Raw genomic sequence first — 15,571 nt, forward strand, 5'->3', positions numbered from 1 at the left:
AGAGATTATATACATACACATTTGTAATTATATACATTTATATTTCAAAATCTTTTATTAATTAAAAATGATCATTTTCTCTCTATGAATATGTTTGTATATATATTAAGTTGTATAAAGTCAGAAAGAAGAGAAAAAACAAGAAATAAACAGTCCAGGAGAGCTCTCTAATTTTAAAAAATCTGGGACAATATATCAAATAAATATAGAATATTATTCTTTATAGCACATGTGATCTACACGATGACAATTACTCATATGAAGATGAATAGCATAGCGAGAAAACCAATTACCACAGAAAAAAGGCAACAATATAATTCAAGATTTTCAAGTATTAACTTGCTTTTTAGATTTGGATTTATCAACTTCTAGACTCCGAGGTTCGAAAAGCGCGCATTGTTCTATCTTTGTTATTACTGAAGGTTGAACAAGGACAGAGCGCCATGCTCATAACATAGCGTCAAAAGCGTGCTCCTCGAAGTAGAGCCCGAAGAAGAGTGAGCGAGATAGAGCGTGTAGATTTTACTTTGTCTATCGATCACGGGATAAGAGACGTGCCGGACGTGCGCCGTTTCTGTAAACGGCATTTTGAACGTAGCTTTAGCGCAGCGTGATACAACAATATACAACATACAACTTCTTGGCGTCGCCTGAGTTGCTTGGAATTGCTTATCTATATCCGTTACAATGGTTGTTTGTAAGTTACATACATCGTATTACATATGAAAATTTTTCATCATAGAAAATATGCAATATGAAATACTTATCTAAAAAAAGAAACTTGATTAAATGTGAGAACTATATGTAAGAGTGTAACTGACCAACCTTAACCTTGCCGAATTTGCCCGATTTTTTGCTCCGAAACAAGCCACACCCCTCTGGCATTATTAATAATTTTAAAATCAACATATTCATTAGCCATTATAGGATCGCGCAAATATTTACAGTAGCTTCGCGTAATAAATCTTTTCAAGGTCATGATAAAGATATGATAAAGATTTTTTTCATTCGTCATAATTCTCAATTACAATGATCCAAAATTCCATATAGCTAAATCATGTAGAATTAACACTGAACATTTTTCTTTTCTTTGAATAGGTCCTCTAACTCACGAAGTTCTTAATCATCTGCGTGCAAAGTTTTATGCCAATGACCGTAATGTGTTGGCGCAAAATGTCTGCACGAAAATGAATCCTATTGAAGCCTGTTCTTCGAGAAAAATCTTAGAGGAGACTAGTCATGTTTTCAGTCATAAGATCGAGACTGAAGGCAAACCTGTAACTAACCAGAAAAATTCTGGAAGATGCTGGTTATTTGCTATCTTAAATGTCATGAGGACTAGCATGATGAAAGAATATAATTTAGATGAGTTTGAATTTAGCCAGGCTTACTTATTTTTCTGGGATAAAGTACGTATATGTTTTATTATTACATATATGTTATTACATATATTCAATTATTACATGCAACAATATTTTTTCTATAGGTAGAACGTTGCAATTATTTTTTGCATAATATCGTGAACACTGCAAAACGTGGCGAACCGGTTGAAGGTCGTTTAGTTAATTTTTTATTGACTGATCCGACTTCTGATGGCGGCCAATGGGATATGATTGTAAACCTGATAACTAGATATGGTGTTGTACCGAAAACATGTTTCCCAGAATCATACAGTTGCGAAGGCAGCGTTCGCATGAATAGTTTGTTGAAGAGTAAATTAAGAGAGTATGCTAAAGCTCTGCGAAACATGATTGAGAATGGTGCTTCTGATGAGGAATTGAAAACGCGGATAAGCGAGCAGATGACGGTGATTTATCGAATAATCGGCATTTGTCTGGGTATACCCTCTGAGAAAATTACTTGGGAGTACTACGATAAATCAAAGAATTATGTTTGTGTAGGACCCATTGCACCATTGGAGTTTTATGAGATTTATGTGAAACCACATTATAACGTGGACGATAAAATATGCTTAGTAACCGATCCCCGACCAGGTAATCCTTATGGGAAACTTTATACTGTGGATTGCTTGGGAAACGTTGTAGGTGGAAAAACTACTCGCTACAATAATCAACCAGTGGAATTGCTGATGAAATTGTGTGCGGAAAGTATTAAAAATAACGAGCCTGTTTGGTTCGGTTGCGATGTTAACAAAAGATTAATAGATAAACATGGTATCCATGATTTAAAAACTTATAACTTTGAACTGATGTTTGGCACAGACATTCATCTTGGACTTTCTAAGGCTGATAGACTGCTTTATGGAGATTCCATGATGGTGCATGCAATGGCTTTTACAGCTGTTTCAATAGACGTAAGTATTTTAGCAAATAATTCAGATAATAATTTTTATTATAGATTATCTAACATGGGAATCTTTTAGGGAGATGGTAAGATAAAGAAATTTCGGATAGAAAATTCTTGGGGTGAAGATCATGGACAAAAAGGTTATCAGGTTGTTTCCCCTGAATGGTTCGGCGAATTCGTCTTTGAGGCGGTCGTAGACAAAAAATACGTACCTGAGGACGTGCTTGCTGTATTCAATCAGGAACCTATCGTTTTACCCGCCTGGGATCCTATGGGCACACTCGCTCATTGATGTTAAAGTAGATTTAATTAAAATGGCAAGCTATTCTAATTTACAGATGAAAGATTTGAGGCATAATATGAAAAATGAAATATTTAATAAAAATTCGATACAGCGAGTGTACAAAATATAGATATTTTATACCTTACAAGAGAATGTAGTAGTATTGATAAGTGGCTTTGTCATTTATATTCATTTTAAGTCATTCTTTTTCTATCTCTTCTTTATTATAGTATATGAAGGCAATGTTTAGTTCAATTATCAAGACTGAATGTATGAGTTACCATATTTGAAATTATAAATTATAAATGATCATTTTTTCTTTACACGTGCATAAAACTGGAGTTTCTGATCATTTGTGTAATATTTGCTAAAGTATATTAATTGCAATGTATCGCATATTTAATCTTAATAGGCAATAATATATCAATTTTGAATGGAATCCATTATAAATACTGATTTGTTTTTTAATGCTATAAACAACATCAACCTTTCAAAACCAGGAATATATATTTAAACTGCAAACAATTTTATATATTATATTACATACTTACAAGTTGAAGAATTTTCGTTATCTAAGTAAGTGTAGTAATGTATGATGTATAGAGGCATTTGTATCTCTGTATATGTTAATTTTCAAATTACATGCATATATTACAACATAAAGCAATAGAAGAATTATAAATATATATGCACGTGTATGTATAAATAGATATATCAAATTTATAATAAATACTTGCCAATGATTGATGCAAATGTTCGCACAATAGATCAATTTGCAATTTTATTACTACCTATTATTTCTTGCTTGGATTATAAAAAATATATAACATTTATTTTCTTTATTTATTTATTATTAAGAAGAAACTGTTCAATAAATTATAGAATTGTGTGTTTTTAAAATAATATATTAACATCATTTAAAAACATATATACAAAGTTCAAATTTCCTATACTTTTGAGGGTATATGCAAAGTTTTAAATGATACAGATTTCTTTTGTTTGTATTGTTTATAATTATGTCGCAATTTGGCCCATACACCCAGACACATATTTTGCAGACGCACATCCTTCTCTCTGAGTGCAAATTTGTAAATTCTCTGTATCATGTATTTTGGAGTAGTGAAGCAACCACGTTGAATTAAGCTTAAAGCAGAATATAATCTACAACGAGCAACAAGGAGAGGATTATCAAGGCGCAATGCTAATTCAAATTGTCTCACTGAAATTTTTCCTGCCATTTTAGCCTACACAAAAAAAATATTATAGATTAATTGTAGTATAGTAACTATGTAACTCGACAAAACGAAAAACTCAGCTACAACTTACACAATGTTCAAATTCTTCCCCCAATGCAGAAAATGCTCCTCCCAATGTAGACAACCAAGACATAGCACAATCAGCTTCTTGCTTTTCCAAAACCATTTGCATTAATCTCTTGTTCCTAAGAAAATAAATATGTAAAAAAAAAACTAGCTTATCATACAATTTAAATTTTAATAAGTTTATTTAAATTTAATAAGGTAATAATAAGTTAATTTAAATTTATTATAAGATCACTAATGAAACTTGCCATTTGTAATCTAAAAATTGTTTTTTTGGCATTCGCAATCTTATAAATATTATCTGTAAATATCCTTCATCAAATGCCAAGTTATCACAAGTCCACAGAAACGTTTTCAACACTTTTATAGCACTTTTACGATAAACAAATGATTTTGACAATGTTACAGTGTAAGCTGAGACGAGATAAGAATTGAGTCCCTTTGTACATAGACAAACTGGCTTTGCTACATTTTTATATGTATTTTTAACGTTATCCCCTGCAGGTCCTTTGCATCGTTCACCGATATCGTATTTAAATACTTCTTCTAATCTGACAATGATATCGTTGAAAATCATATTATTCCTATATATAATCAATCGTAGATGAACATCCATTTCCCGTCTTAATTTATGTAACTCTATATTTTGCAGTGTTATCACACTCGGTACCTTCATTATGACGTTAAAATTTATTGATTGAATTTATTCAAATGATAGTTCTCTATCTAGATTTTTGATTAATTTTATTGGAAATTGTTAAGACCAAAATTTATCTAACAAAACTGGACTTTATAAATAAATGTGAATCCCAGTGTTTGTATTCCATTGACGATTACTCGAATCGATTTGTGGAATAAGGTTATAATATCGTTTAATGTGATATGTACGCATGACATATGCATCACACAGATGATATAAGAAATGACATGCATTCAGTCTGAGATTTGACAATCATCTGCGAACGAACGTAAACGCTAACAGCGAATTTGATCGCCCTTACTATACTGCACATACTGAATTAATGCATATTAAAGGCTGTTATATATGAAGTATCTAATGCAACTGAAATCGATATAAATTTCCCTAGTCCGTTATCGCGTTAGTTATCATATCTTACGTGTGGCTGCACTCGGCACGATTTTTTCCGGAACGAAAAATTTACACATGTGTTGAAAGTAGATTTAAAACAGATTCAACGCCGCGCGATTGATAAATCAATAAACATTTCGTCGACAATAATAACCTCGACGAAAGGTAAAACATTTTCGCGCGTTTTTTGCATCTCCATTATTTATCAATCGTATTATCTATATGTATATTGTGAAACGACGTTTGCATTCTATTTAAAGAGTCTATTTAAAGGAGACTATAGCGGGGAGCGCACACTTTTGCATAAGCGCATAACCATAAACATAAAGAAATTGATTGGTCCACAAATGTATGCATAAGAAAATGAACCAATCAATTTCCTTATGCTTATTGTTATGCGCTTATGCAAAAGTGTGTGCTCCCCGCTTATGAGTTCCCGATATCGGCGTTATTCCAGAAAAATATTAAAGATACGATTTTAGATAAAAATTTAGTTCAAGGTTCTTTTCTACAACGTTTTAGCATGCAAATTTAATTAATATATGTATATCAAATCAAGTCAGTAAGACAAAATTTATCTCGATAATAACATTAAGAATTTAATTACAAAGTAATATGTTACACAAATATATCTTCGAGAATAAATTACATCATAAACAGCAACAGTATAGACGATAATTACGCTATTATATTTGCGATACAATATGTGTGTTTATATTTATGTATATATGTGTGTATACATGCTGCGCGCGCGCGCACTTTGCTTAAAGTCGGATATATATATTAGTTGTAAAATATTGCTTGTACGACTAAAAACGTCGTTTATATTAGTAATGCCGTTATATTTGAATAATATACATTATTTTTTTATATATGTATAGCAGATTATCCTATACAGCGCAGAGAATTGCAGCAACATTGCGGCAATGTTCTGTGCTGGGATGTTATTTTTTGTGTACATATATATAGAATGGAAGAATTTTGAAACGTGCCATATATGAGAAGCTTAATCCTCCGTGGATTAATATTATTTGAGAGTAATATATTGCGTAGAATGTATTTCTTATAGTAAATTCAATGATTATCGTCATGTGAATGGTCTGTGTCTGTGTTTATTTTTAAAAATATAAAATAAATTCAAATTTTATTAAAATTTTTGTAAAAAGAAATTTTGCGTTTTATTCGAAAATAAGAAAAGATCTAATGATTTCATCCAAAAAGGCTTACAAATATTTCTAATCGCGATTACTGTGTCTTATAAGAAATAATCGAAAGCAAGGCACTTAATATAATTTATTGTTTTGAATTGTAATGCAATGAGAAACGGCGAATATGTTTTATCCTTACAAATAGCCACAATCGTACATACATACATACATCATACGTATACATATATACATACATACATATATACACATGTATGTCAGTATGTGTATATGTATATTATAGGTCGCTAAGAACTTAAAAACATAAACAGAATAAGACAAAACTATTCAATAATAAAATGTATCTGCTGTTCACTTATTATTACGCGGCGTTTAGAACTTAGATTTAGAAAAATAGAGCGTAAACTATATATATTTGATGATAAAATATATATGTACGGTTTCTAGAAGATTATAATATCTCTAAATCGATGTAAAACAATATCACATTATTTGTAGTAGGAAAGTTTATCATCGGCACGATTTGCCAACATGCATTTTTTCACACCTGATATGTCGATATTGTCAAAGATGTAAGCGCAAAGCCTTGATTGCCAGAAATACATTCGTGTCTACATAACAATACTAAATTTATCAACAATATTCGTGTGTATATACATTTCATAATATATGTATTATCGTAACAATATATTGGGCTTTCAGCGACAAAAAAAATGTCGCGCAATATATGAAAGAATCAATAACAATCACAAGATCAAAAATATATCACGAGAAAAATATCAATATATGATGCAACAATTGAACTTTATACACGCAATTTAACAATCGTAAATCTATACGAATTCTTACATATATATGCTGGACGCTTACTGCTTATTATCTTTTCTTATAAGATTGCATATTCTTCCCTGAAAAACTTTAAAATTTATGCATTTATGCAATTATTATGCGATTATTAACTCATTTGTAAAATATATTTTTATACGAATTTTTTATATATTTAAAATGGAAGATACGAATTTAAATTTAATTAATAATAATAGCTTATACGAATTTATCATCCAGCCGAGGTCCGTTAATTTATTTCGTTAATTGTAAATCGATGCACAGTAGCGATTTTTCGGAAGATCCGATTACTTCTTCAGGAACTTCCGCATTTGTTTCGTCTGATGTTGCATACTATATTGTGCATTTTCAGCCTTCGTGATTAGAGTATCCAGTTTATCCAGGTGAGACACCATTTTTCGATCAAGATCAATTTGTTTTGGATGGACGCCGCTGTTTGCAGGATCGTTCGCAGCATTCGTATCATCTGACGTTTCCACCATCATCACTTCATCTGCTGCGGGTCCCGGTTCCTTTTGGACTTCCTGATTGCCATCGGGATTCGGTTCCTCGGGCTTGTGATGTGGCGTACCACTGCGAGAGCCCACCTTCACTTTGAGCAACGATCCTAGACTGCCGCAAACTGTCTATAGAATTTTTATATTTCAGGTAAGAGTTTTTTTTTACATGATCTGCGTAAATGCGTAAATGTGTAATATCGATTAGTTATAAGTTATCAGTATGCATCAAAAGTTACATTATTACGATTTCTGCCTGAAATAATTTGTTTAGCTGGTCGATAAAATCAAAGTGTAACAAGAAAAAAAACGTTATCAATTTGCGACCGGGTAAGGATATAAAGCATTCCATCATATCGGTCGTAAAAATTCCACGCTATCGTTATGACAAAATAATAATTAATTGGAACGAACATGAGCGAAATGAGCGCGCGGGCCCGCTCAACAATTAATTATCCCAAGTCACCTTGAATCTATTGAGCTTCTTCTGCGTGTTGCTCAAAATGCTGTTCAGCTCGTCCAGCCCGCCGCCGATGCGTCTGGCTTTCTCGTCCGCGTAATCCAAATCCTAGAGATAAAAATTGTTGTAAGAGGAATTATACTGTGACACGTAAACGCAAGGCGTTAATGAACTCGTGATTCGACGTCAGCGATTTATTCCCGACAATCTGGCTTGCACGTGGACGCGACGGACAGAATCAGATTCTGCCGCGTAATGTCTATCGCGAACATGATATTGACATAAGTGCATTAGGCTTTCATAGATACGTAAAGAGGTGGATGACAAAAGAATTGCACTGCACGCAAAATGTGTATTATTTGAATCGTTTTTGACATTTGCGTGTTTATTTATTTATTTGATGCGATGTTCAATCTCAAATTTTAATTCATAATTAATAAAAAAATACATTAATATAATTGTCGATGAATGTCGATTAGTCGATAAAAATTTTCTGCGCCTCTTCTCGATATGTTCTCAGCTTATGATTTATAAATTTTTATAATTCACGACTATAAAAATAAAGTTAAATAAAATGCGATTACCTGTAATGCACTGTCGTCGTCATCGTCGCAACGATTTTCGTTCTGCGCCGCCTCCGCCTGTGTCTGTCTCCACTCCTCCTCGGTCGGCTTCGACAAGCCCAATAATTCTGCCCTCGCACAAGCAAGCTGATAGTCTTCAGACATTATACTAAGTTCTAGCTATATGACAATGGGTTATATCCAGCTGTAATCGTCGATGACGAGGCGAACGATCGTTCGCGAGTACTCTCGGACGCGAAATTCCGTTAAAATTGCTGCACCCTTAGCATGAGACATGCATTACTCGGGGAATCCATATTAGGATAGAAACTGCGCAAGCTCGACCGATCGTCGAGGTGAGCAGAATTTTAGATAAAGCTTATACGCGGAACACTTATTTTTATAAGCTGTGATATTTTTCACCTTATTAAAATGATTTAAGTTAATTTTAATTATATATTAATTTTTAAGACAATAAGCTGAATTAAAAAATAGAAAAATTGAATTATATAAGTAAAAATGTTTTCAGAAGCTTCCAAATTTTGAAAAACTTTATAACTATAGTAGCAAATGATAACAAATAGTATTGGGTTATAAATTGAAAAGTTAGATATATGCAATTAATTTTATAAAAGCAACTTATATTATTACATTAATTTATATTATTATATGGGTTATGAGAAAAAAACATTAGATGGTGAGATAAGTATGAGTGGAACTCGAGTTCTCAGGATGGCGCAACATATCGTCGCGATAACGTGCTCATATAATTAATTTCAATCCCATCGGTACTAGTCCACACAACGCTGTTACACACATCCTCACCCACGTGCATATCGTAAAGACATTCATGTGCACCTTATATAAGCTACGCGACAGCTTGATCGGTTTGCATTGTTGTCGGAATGAACTGCATCGTCTCGCGAGTGACTTACGTGAATTATGGCATTGACAATATCATCTCATTTTGTAATACAGGGAATCGGATGCACTTGGACCATGCTGCTTGTGTTATCCGTGCAGGTGAGATAGGGATGTCTGACTTTATCAAAACAAGTGGAAAATTAAAGAAAAAAAAGAGAGGAAGAAGGAGAAAGAGACAGAAAGATAATGGCCGGAAATAATAATAAAGGGCGATGTTTAATATATTTTAATTATTATTATTTTAATTACTTGTATATGAATGTAAAGAATTATAATTTTTTAAATATTTAAATTAAAAAAAAATTATATTGATTAGTCGTTAATAAAAATAAATACATTTTAATAATTAGAAGCTTTTAATATATATTAACATATTGTGTGTAATATTGTATTTAATATATTGTATTTAATATAATATATTGTATTTTAATATTTAAAACGAATCATTTCAAGTGTTATAAACAATTGTAATAAAATCTAGAGTTACAGCTTGATGAGAAAAAACAAAGAATTACGTTTACTTATTTTTCAAGATTTATTGTGGGTTATTATCTGTCAAATTAAAAACATCAATTGTCAATAATACATCAAATTCAAAATGAATAATAGTATTATACTAATATTCGCGTTGCCGTTTCAGTATTGCCGACCTGTTATCGAACGGATTAACAATGAGAACAGTGCTTGATATAAGTCATTAAATTTTTCGTGACTCTCGCAATAATAAATCGAGAAAATAAAAGAAATCACGGATGACCATGGAATTTTTAAGAAATGAATTGATAACATTACTAGCTGATTATACTGTCAGCGGCAATATAGTTTTCGCATAATTAATTTAGTATAGTTAAATGAAATACTGACTAAATTCGATTTTTTAAGCGGGCTCTCAATCCTAAAATCTTTTTTTGAATATGAGTAAAAAATTTTTATTCTTATTTTAATCTCTGTATACAATATTTCCGTATGCAATATAAATTTATTTCTATATGTAATAAAATAAAAAATATGTGCATTTATATATATAAATAAAAATAAAATACAAAATAAAAACAAAAAGTAAGATATATACATTAAAAAAAAGTATTATTAAATAATAGTTAACATAATTTTAATTTATTTAATTATATTAATAAATTAATTTAGTTTATAAAAAGTATGTTAAAGCGTAAAAAAAAGGAGAGAGGCAGCTTCGACAATCTCTCTGAGTGTTTCAGGATAGAAATTTATTTCTCAACAATTTCTCTAGGCGATCAACTATGAAGATCATAGACACGACATAATACCAACGAAACTGAACAGCAACATAATCTTAACGAACCGTGATCTTCTCGAGCAATTGAATCTTGTCGCGCCAAAAGCGAATTATACGTTACAAGAGGGCACGGAGCGCTTGCTGTATTTTGGTGCACTTCTGCGAGCGCGAATTCTTGACACCTTCGGCAATCTTCTGTACATCTATTACGATGACTTCAGTATAAAGGAAGTGGAGGCATTACATAAAATCTATCTAGAGATCTTCGAGCGACGATATGACATATTCAACCTGGTCCCCGCTGTTCTGAAAAATCCAGACACAAGACCGTCAAAGATCTGCGCCATAATTTACATTTATGCAAAACCCTGTCTGAAGAGTAGCGCTAACATATGTCGTACGATCAGGAAGCAACATGATCTTCCACATCCTGACAACCTCACCACGCCTGCTTTGAACGTTACGTACTTAGCGTATCGTTTGTCCAAGATATCGAGGCATTATCTTAGAGGATTTTCCTTAGCGGCGTTATTAAAGCTCCTACAAAGGGAAGTGCTGATGATCACGCCTGATCTATTATCTGGACTTCTTTATAATGTGAGGTACGATCATTTTGATGATAACATTCGTCTCGCCGAGAGAGAGCTTGTGCAATCTTTTCACAATATCACACAGACTACTAAAATTCCGATGTTGCCGACAACAGTGCTAAAGAAATTTCGCACTGTGAATTCCTTCCTCAAATATTACATCGGTATGTACGCCGAAAGATCTCTGAACGATGATTTGAAGAGACACGCGTTCCTTATCAGGAAACGTATTGATGACGTTGGTATGATTAACGAGAATATTAATCTACTTGGTAATGTCTACGAGAACCGAACAATTCACATCAAGTATCTCTTTGATCTTGTATTGCCCGACGATTTACTCGACAACGATGTCATTGAGGCTAAGGAATACTTGGTGAATAAATTAAACGAATTTGACGTGGTAGGGAAATATCTCAAGGTGCAAAAGTATCAGCAAGCCACACCGGCTCAGCTGGTAATGGAGATCACTGGACAACTAAAGGATATTGATTTTGCCAAGAGCATCGCGATATCTCTGCGAATGCATGCGGGATTCTGGCGCAGCTATCGCATGATTGAAAGTCTCGATGAGCTGTTAGAGCTGTTTGACGCTTACGAAAATCTACGTCAAGTACCGTACTTCGACAAAATGATGCAGAAGATCGACAACATTAGAAAAAATCTGTGGAATATGAAAGATGTCCCCGTTGAGATTCTCTGCTACTCTCCTCGAGCTTGTCTGCGGATAGGTTTGCAATCAATTTTAAATTGCAAATATGTGAGTTCTGAAATCAAAGAACTTATTAAGGATTTCTTTAAATTGAGCGATATGTGCGTGATTCCCTTAAACTTGACACAAGAGACATCGGTGAGACGTTCGGTGGATATTCCCTTCAAAATAGCAAAAAAGCGTTTTTCCATGCAGTTGCCAAACATAAGCACTATATGGAATACCGAGATGGAAAAGAAGAAAACTAAACTGATGACAATCAGCAAAACCACGACTCAACCTAGTATAATTGACGTTGACGAGAGCGAAAGTATAGAGAGTTCTGAATCTGAAGAAATCGCGGAATCCGATGAAATATCTAACGAATCTACGGAATCCACTGAAGTTTTAACAGAGTCCGAAACATCTTCGGAAGAAAGTACGAAGTTTATAAACACAATGACTACGCTGAGAACAACTGAATATATCGAGCCTATTTCGACAACGACGATAATGAATAAAATATCAACGTTTCAAGAAGAGACTACGGCCGCAATGAGTCCTACAACTATAATGCCACCTAGGACAACTACAGTATCACCTACGACAACTACAGTATCACCTACGACAACTACAGTATCACTTCCGACAACTACAGTATCACTTCCGACAACTACAGTGTTACCTGTGACAACTACAGTATCATCTACAACAACTACAGTATTACCTACGACAACTACAGTATCACCTACGACAACTACAGTATCACCTACAACTATAGTATCACCTACGACAACTACAGTATCGCCTATGACAACTACAGTATTACCTACGACAACTACAACATCACCTACAACAAGTACAACATCGCCTATTACTACAATAGTGCCTACAACAATTACCACAACATTACCCACAACAACCACTTCTACATTATCCACATTGATTACTACGATATCAGCAACCACAGAGCTGCCAATTGTCAATATAGAAATGGAACTAGAGCGTTCAAAGATGATAAATATTAATAATTTACATGACGACTACGAAATTACACCGACTTCAACATCTGCTACAACATCTACTTCGACGAGATTTTGTGAGTCTAATGAATGCTCCAGTGAGCAAAGTTCGGAAGAAATTAGCGACGAGACGACAACGCAGGATTCTACTTTTAAACTTATTCAAACAACATCTCCTGAGTCGTTAACGACTGATCAGGACTTTGCCATGACCGAGATGACAACAAGTTCGACGATGGAATTGAATGAAACACCAGTTACAAAAGGTAAATAAAATAGCATTTTAGCTCGTAACAATAATATGAAATAAATTCTTATATTATCTGTCATATATGTATATCGTTATTGTAAAAAAAAGGATTGCAATTTCTTATTTTTGATATTTTTATTCCAATGATATTTTGATCCAAAAATATTTTTTATCAAGTTATACATTTACTCACATATACACATACATATGTATACATGTGTGAGTGCATATTAACATATTTGAAACATAACTATATAAAAAAGAAATTTGAATATTTTTCTAATATTATAAAACCTAATGCAAGCGATAATTGCACAAAACTATCTTGTTTAGAAGGATGCAGATCCAAAAGTGAAAGCATCGAGATATCCTGTGAAACAAACTGCGTCTCCGAGGCAGGGGATTGCGATGGAGAAGATAGTGCTCTCAAAGATATCTCTGACAAAGCAGAGAATCACACCGTCAAGTGTTCCAAAGTGCGTTGTAAGGAGGACTCTCCGGAGATCTCTTCGGAATGTGACACGGAAATTGATAAGAGTTGCGATTGCATTTCCAAGGAAGAAGAAAGCGCAGAATGTATGACGTCATGTGTCTCAAATGTAGAGAGTTCGTCGTGCGAAGAAAGGCAGAATGATTGCTCGAAGTCGGACGTGCCGACAGTCAATATGAAATTCGAGCACACTCAGACACGAGGCGTATGCGAGATTCGGGATCCTCATCATCAGCGCCAGATGAAACGATTGGCAAAGATGCGAGCGATCAGCGCCGCAATGTCGCACGCCGATGTTTTCAGGTCAAAAGCATCGCGACATCGAATCGCAAGCAAGAAGCTATACAATCTATTAGCCACCAAACTATTTCATGCCAAGGATGAAAGCTCCGAAAGGCTAGCAGAATACTTGTTGAAGAGACCTCTTAGTGGGAACAGAATTGAAGATGCAAGTCAGAAACATCGCAAGAAACAGGAACAAATTTACAGGTTGAGGACGAGGCTGGCGAAGAAACTCAATAGAAAATTGACTGAAAGGACATCGATGCATCAATTGACACCGCTTCATCAGAATCAGATTGTGAAGATATCCAGCAGAGGTGCAAAATCGATCAATGCGACAACGCAAAAATGATACAAGATTGGAATCTATCGATTTAAAATTACGCATCACTTTTGCTAATAATATTATATATAGAGCATATTATGTTATTATATAAATGATTGATATCAAGTGTATATTATTACTATTCGCCATGCTGCGTTTGTCGAACTTTCCGTCCAATTTATTCGATCAAAGACAAAAAAATATTAAAGACCGTAATGAGATTCATATTCTTAAAGAAGTAATTACGTTCGAAACAAAAAGTGTTTATCGAATTGTTTATTGATTAAATAATTACTTGATCTGAATATTTTAATACTCGCCTATATATATTTAAAATTTGAGAGCTACTGCGATATTTTTGTGTACTTTACAAAATTATTTTTCCGACTCTTTCTAAAGACCATTTACGACACTTTGATACTGATTAATTAATCTTAATAAGGTTTTTATCAATGATTCAGGCAACGATCTATGATATGACAGATGGCCGAAGCATTCCTTCATCATCAATCATCAACATCTTAAATCAATCATTAGAAATTTCGATGAGTTTCATAAATAAGCTTGATGTGATAAAAATATATCCAACCATTAAAGATAATTTGGTAATTGAATATTATATTGAAAATATATAATGCAATAATTTCGGATATATCAAATATTTATATATTAGATTAATGAAAAATTAACAAAAGATTTATAAAAATTGAAAGCACATATTATAAAGAGATATTATAAAGAGATAAAGAATAGACAATTCAATGAAAGATATACCTACAACTATTTTTAGATATGTTGGATTTGTTCATTTCTATTAGATTTAGACCCTTTTTTTTAGCAAGCATCAAACAAATACTCTCGTTAAATATATTTTCGCTTTGTACCGAAGCAACAACGAGGTCCGGCATGAATGTCATAAACGGATAAGCGGGGCGAACGATAGAACACAATGAGAAGTAAATTTGACATGGCCAGTGCGCGGCGCATAATCTGTCTTATTAAATGATCCCGCTCGCACGTTGAGCGATTACATTTGAATTTAGTTTACGCTCGAAATAAGCGCCGTGCCGCGCTATCGGCCAATTAATTCTCCATCCCCAGGATACCTTTATGACCACGGCGAATTTGCTTAATTTCATCGGACGCTATTTCACCGCGACGTACAAAAGTAATTTTTTTTTCTCACAATCGAGATCGCGTGTATCCCT

The 15,571-nt window shown here is 33.4% G+C and overlaps 4 protein-coding genes across 6 annotated transcripts; 2 read left to right on the forward strand and 2 right to left on the reverse strand.

The window, feature by feature from the left end:
- Positions 1–453: 453 nt before the first annotated feature.
- LOC126849052 (bleomycin hydrolase) lies at positions 454–3,356 on the forward strand. The gene is made up of 4 exons (XM_050590522.1): positions 454–697; positions 1,099–1,409; positions 1,487–2,314; positions 2,384–3,356. Exons 1-4 carry the CDS (start codon positions 688–690, stop codon positions 2,597–2,599), a joined length of 1,365 nt encoding a protein of 454 aa, XP_050446479.1. The 5' UTR covers positions 454–687; the 3' UTR covers positions 2,600–3,356.
- A 56-nt stretch (positions 3,357–3,412) lies between these two features.
- On the reverse strand, positions 3,413–5,270 carry LOC126849054 (uncharacterized protein F58A4.6). 3 transcript variants are annotated; one of them, XM_050590527.1, is made up of 4 exons: positions 5,031–5,270; positions 4,161–4,458; positions 3,917–4,031; positions 3,413–3,834 (listed from the first exon to the last, which is right to left on the reverse strand). In XM_050590527.1, the coding sequence occupies exons 1-4, from the start codon at positions 5,077–5,079 to the stop codon at positions 3,538–3,540; spliced, it is 759 nt and encodes a 252-aa protein (XP_050446484.1). In that variant the 5' UTR covers positions 5,080–5,270; the 3' UTR covers positions 3,413–3,537. The 3 variants fall into 3 exon arrangements, with proteins under 3 accessions (XP_050446484.1, XP_050446485.1, XP_050446483.1); XM_050590528.1 differs by lacking the exon at positions 5,031–5,270 and adding an exon at positions 4,801–5,024; XM_050590526.1 differs by lacking the exon at positions 5,031–5,270 and having other exon boundaries at positions 4,161–5,024.
- A 435-nt stretch (positions 5,271–5,705) lies between these two features.
- LOC126849334 (uncharacterized) lies at positions 5,706–8,842 on the reverse strand. The gene is made up of 3 exons (XM_050591063.1): positions 8,556–8,842; positions 7,978–8,079; positions 5,706–7,640 (listed from the first exon to the last, which is right to left on the reverse strand). The coding sequence occupies exons 1-3, from the start codon at positions 8,697–8,699 to the stop codon at positions 7,302–7,304; spliced, it is 585 nt and encodes a 194-aa protein (XP_050447020.1). The 5' UTR covers positions 8,700–8,842; the 3' UTR covers positions 5,706–7,301.
- A 552-nt stretch (positions 8,843–9,394) lies between these two features.
- On the forward strand, positions 9,395–14,489 carry LOC126849333 (uncharacterized). The gene is made up of 5 exons (XM_050591062.1): positions 9,395–9,557; positions 10,708–12,225; positions 12,319–12,553; positions 12,653–13,282; positions 13,600–14,489. The coding sequence occupies exons 1-5, from the start codon at positions 9,477–9,479 to the stop codon at positions 14,388–14,390; spliced, it is 3,255 nt and encodes a 1,084-aa protein (XP_050447019.1). The 5' UTR covers positions 9,395–9,476; the 3' UTR covers positions 14,391–14,489.
- Positions 14,490–15,571: the final 1,082 nt, after the last annotated feature.

This window comes from Cataglyphis hispanica, chromosome 4, assembly GCF_021464435.1.
Source record: "Cataglyphis hispanica isolate Lineage 1 chromosome 4, ULB_Chis1_1.0, whole genome shotgun sequence".
NCBI classification, from domain to species: Eukaryota; Metazoa; Arthropoda; class Insecta; order Hymenoptera; family Formicidae; genus Cataglyphis; species Cataglyphis hispanica.

Excerpts from the sequence above, each read along its gene's own strand:
- LOC126849052 (XM_050590522.1), top strand. Across the intron at positions 1,410-1,486 it reads ACTTATTTTTCTGGGATAAA|GTAGAACGTTGCAATTATTT; the intron begins GTACGTATATGT and ends TTTTTTCTATAG. Across the intron at positions 2,315-2,383 it reads TTACAGCTGTTTCAATAGAC|GGAGATGGTAAGATAAAGAA; the intron begins GTAAGTATTTTA and ends GGAATCTTTTAG.
- LOC126849054 (XM_050590526.1), bottom strand. The coding sequence starts at position 4,588 with ATGAAGGTACCGAGTGTGATAACACTGCAAAATATAGAGTTACATAAA. Across the intron at positions 4,032-4,160 it reads CAATTTTTAGATTACAAATG|GAACAAGAGATTAATGCAAA; the intron begins GCAAGTTTCATT and ends TTATTTTCTTAG. Across the intron at positions 3,835-3,916 it reads GGGAAGAATTTGAACATTGT|GCTAAAATGGCAGGAAAAAT; the intron begins GTAAGTTGTAGC and ends TTTTTTGTGTAG.
- LOC126849334 (XM_050591063.1), bottom strand. The coding sequence starts at position 8,699 with ATGTCTGAAGACTATCAGCTTGCTTGTGCGAGGGCAGAATTATTGGGC. Across the intron at positions 8,080-8,555 it reads ACGACGACAGTGCATTACAG|GATTTGGATTACGCGGACGA; the intron begins GTAATCGCATTT and ends TTTTATCTCTAG. Across the intron at positions 7,641-7,977 it reads AGAAGCTCAATAGATTCAAG|ACAGTTTGCGGCAGTCTAGG; the intron begins GTGACTTGGGAT and ends AAAATTCTATAG.
- LOC126849333 (XM_050591062.1), top strand. The coding sequence starts at position 9,477 with ATGGCATTGACAATATCATCTCATTTTGTAATACAGGGAATCGGATGC. Across the intron at positions 9,558-10,707 it reads TGCTTGTGTTATCCGTGCAG|GCGATCAACTATGAAGATCA; the intron begins GTGAGATAGGGA and ends CAATTTCTCTAG. Across the intron at positions 13,283-13,599 it reads TGAAACACCAGTTACAAAAG|AAGGATGCAGATCCAAAAGT; the intron begins GTAAATAAAATA and ends TATCTTGTTTAG.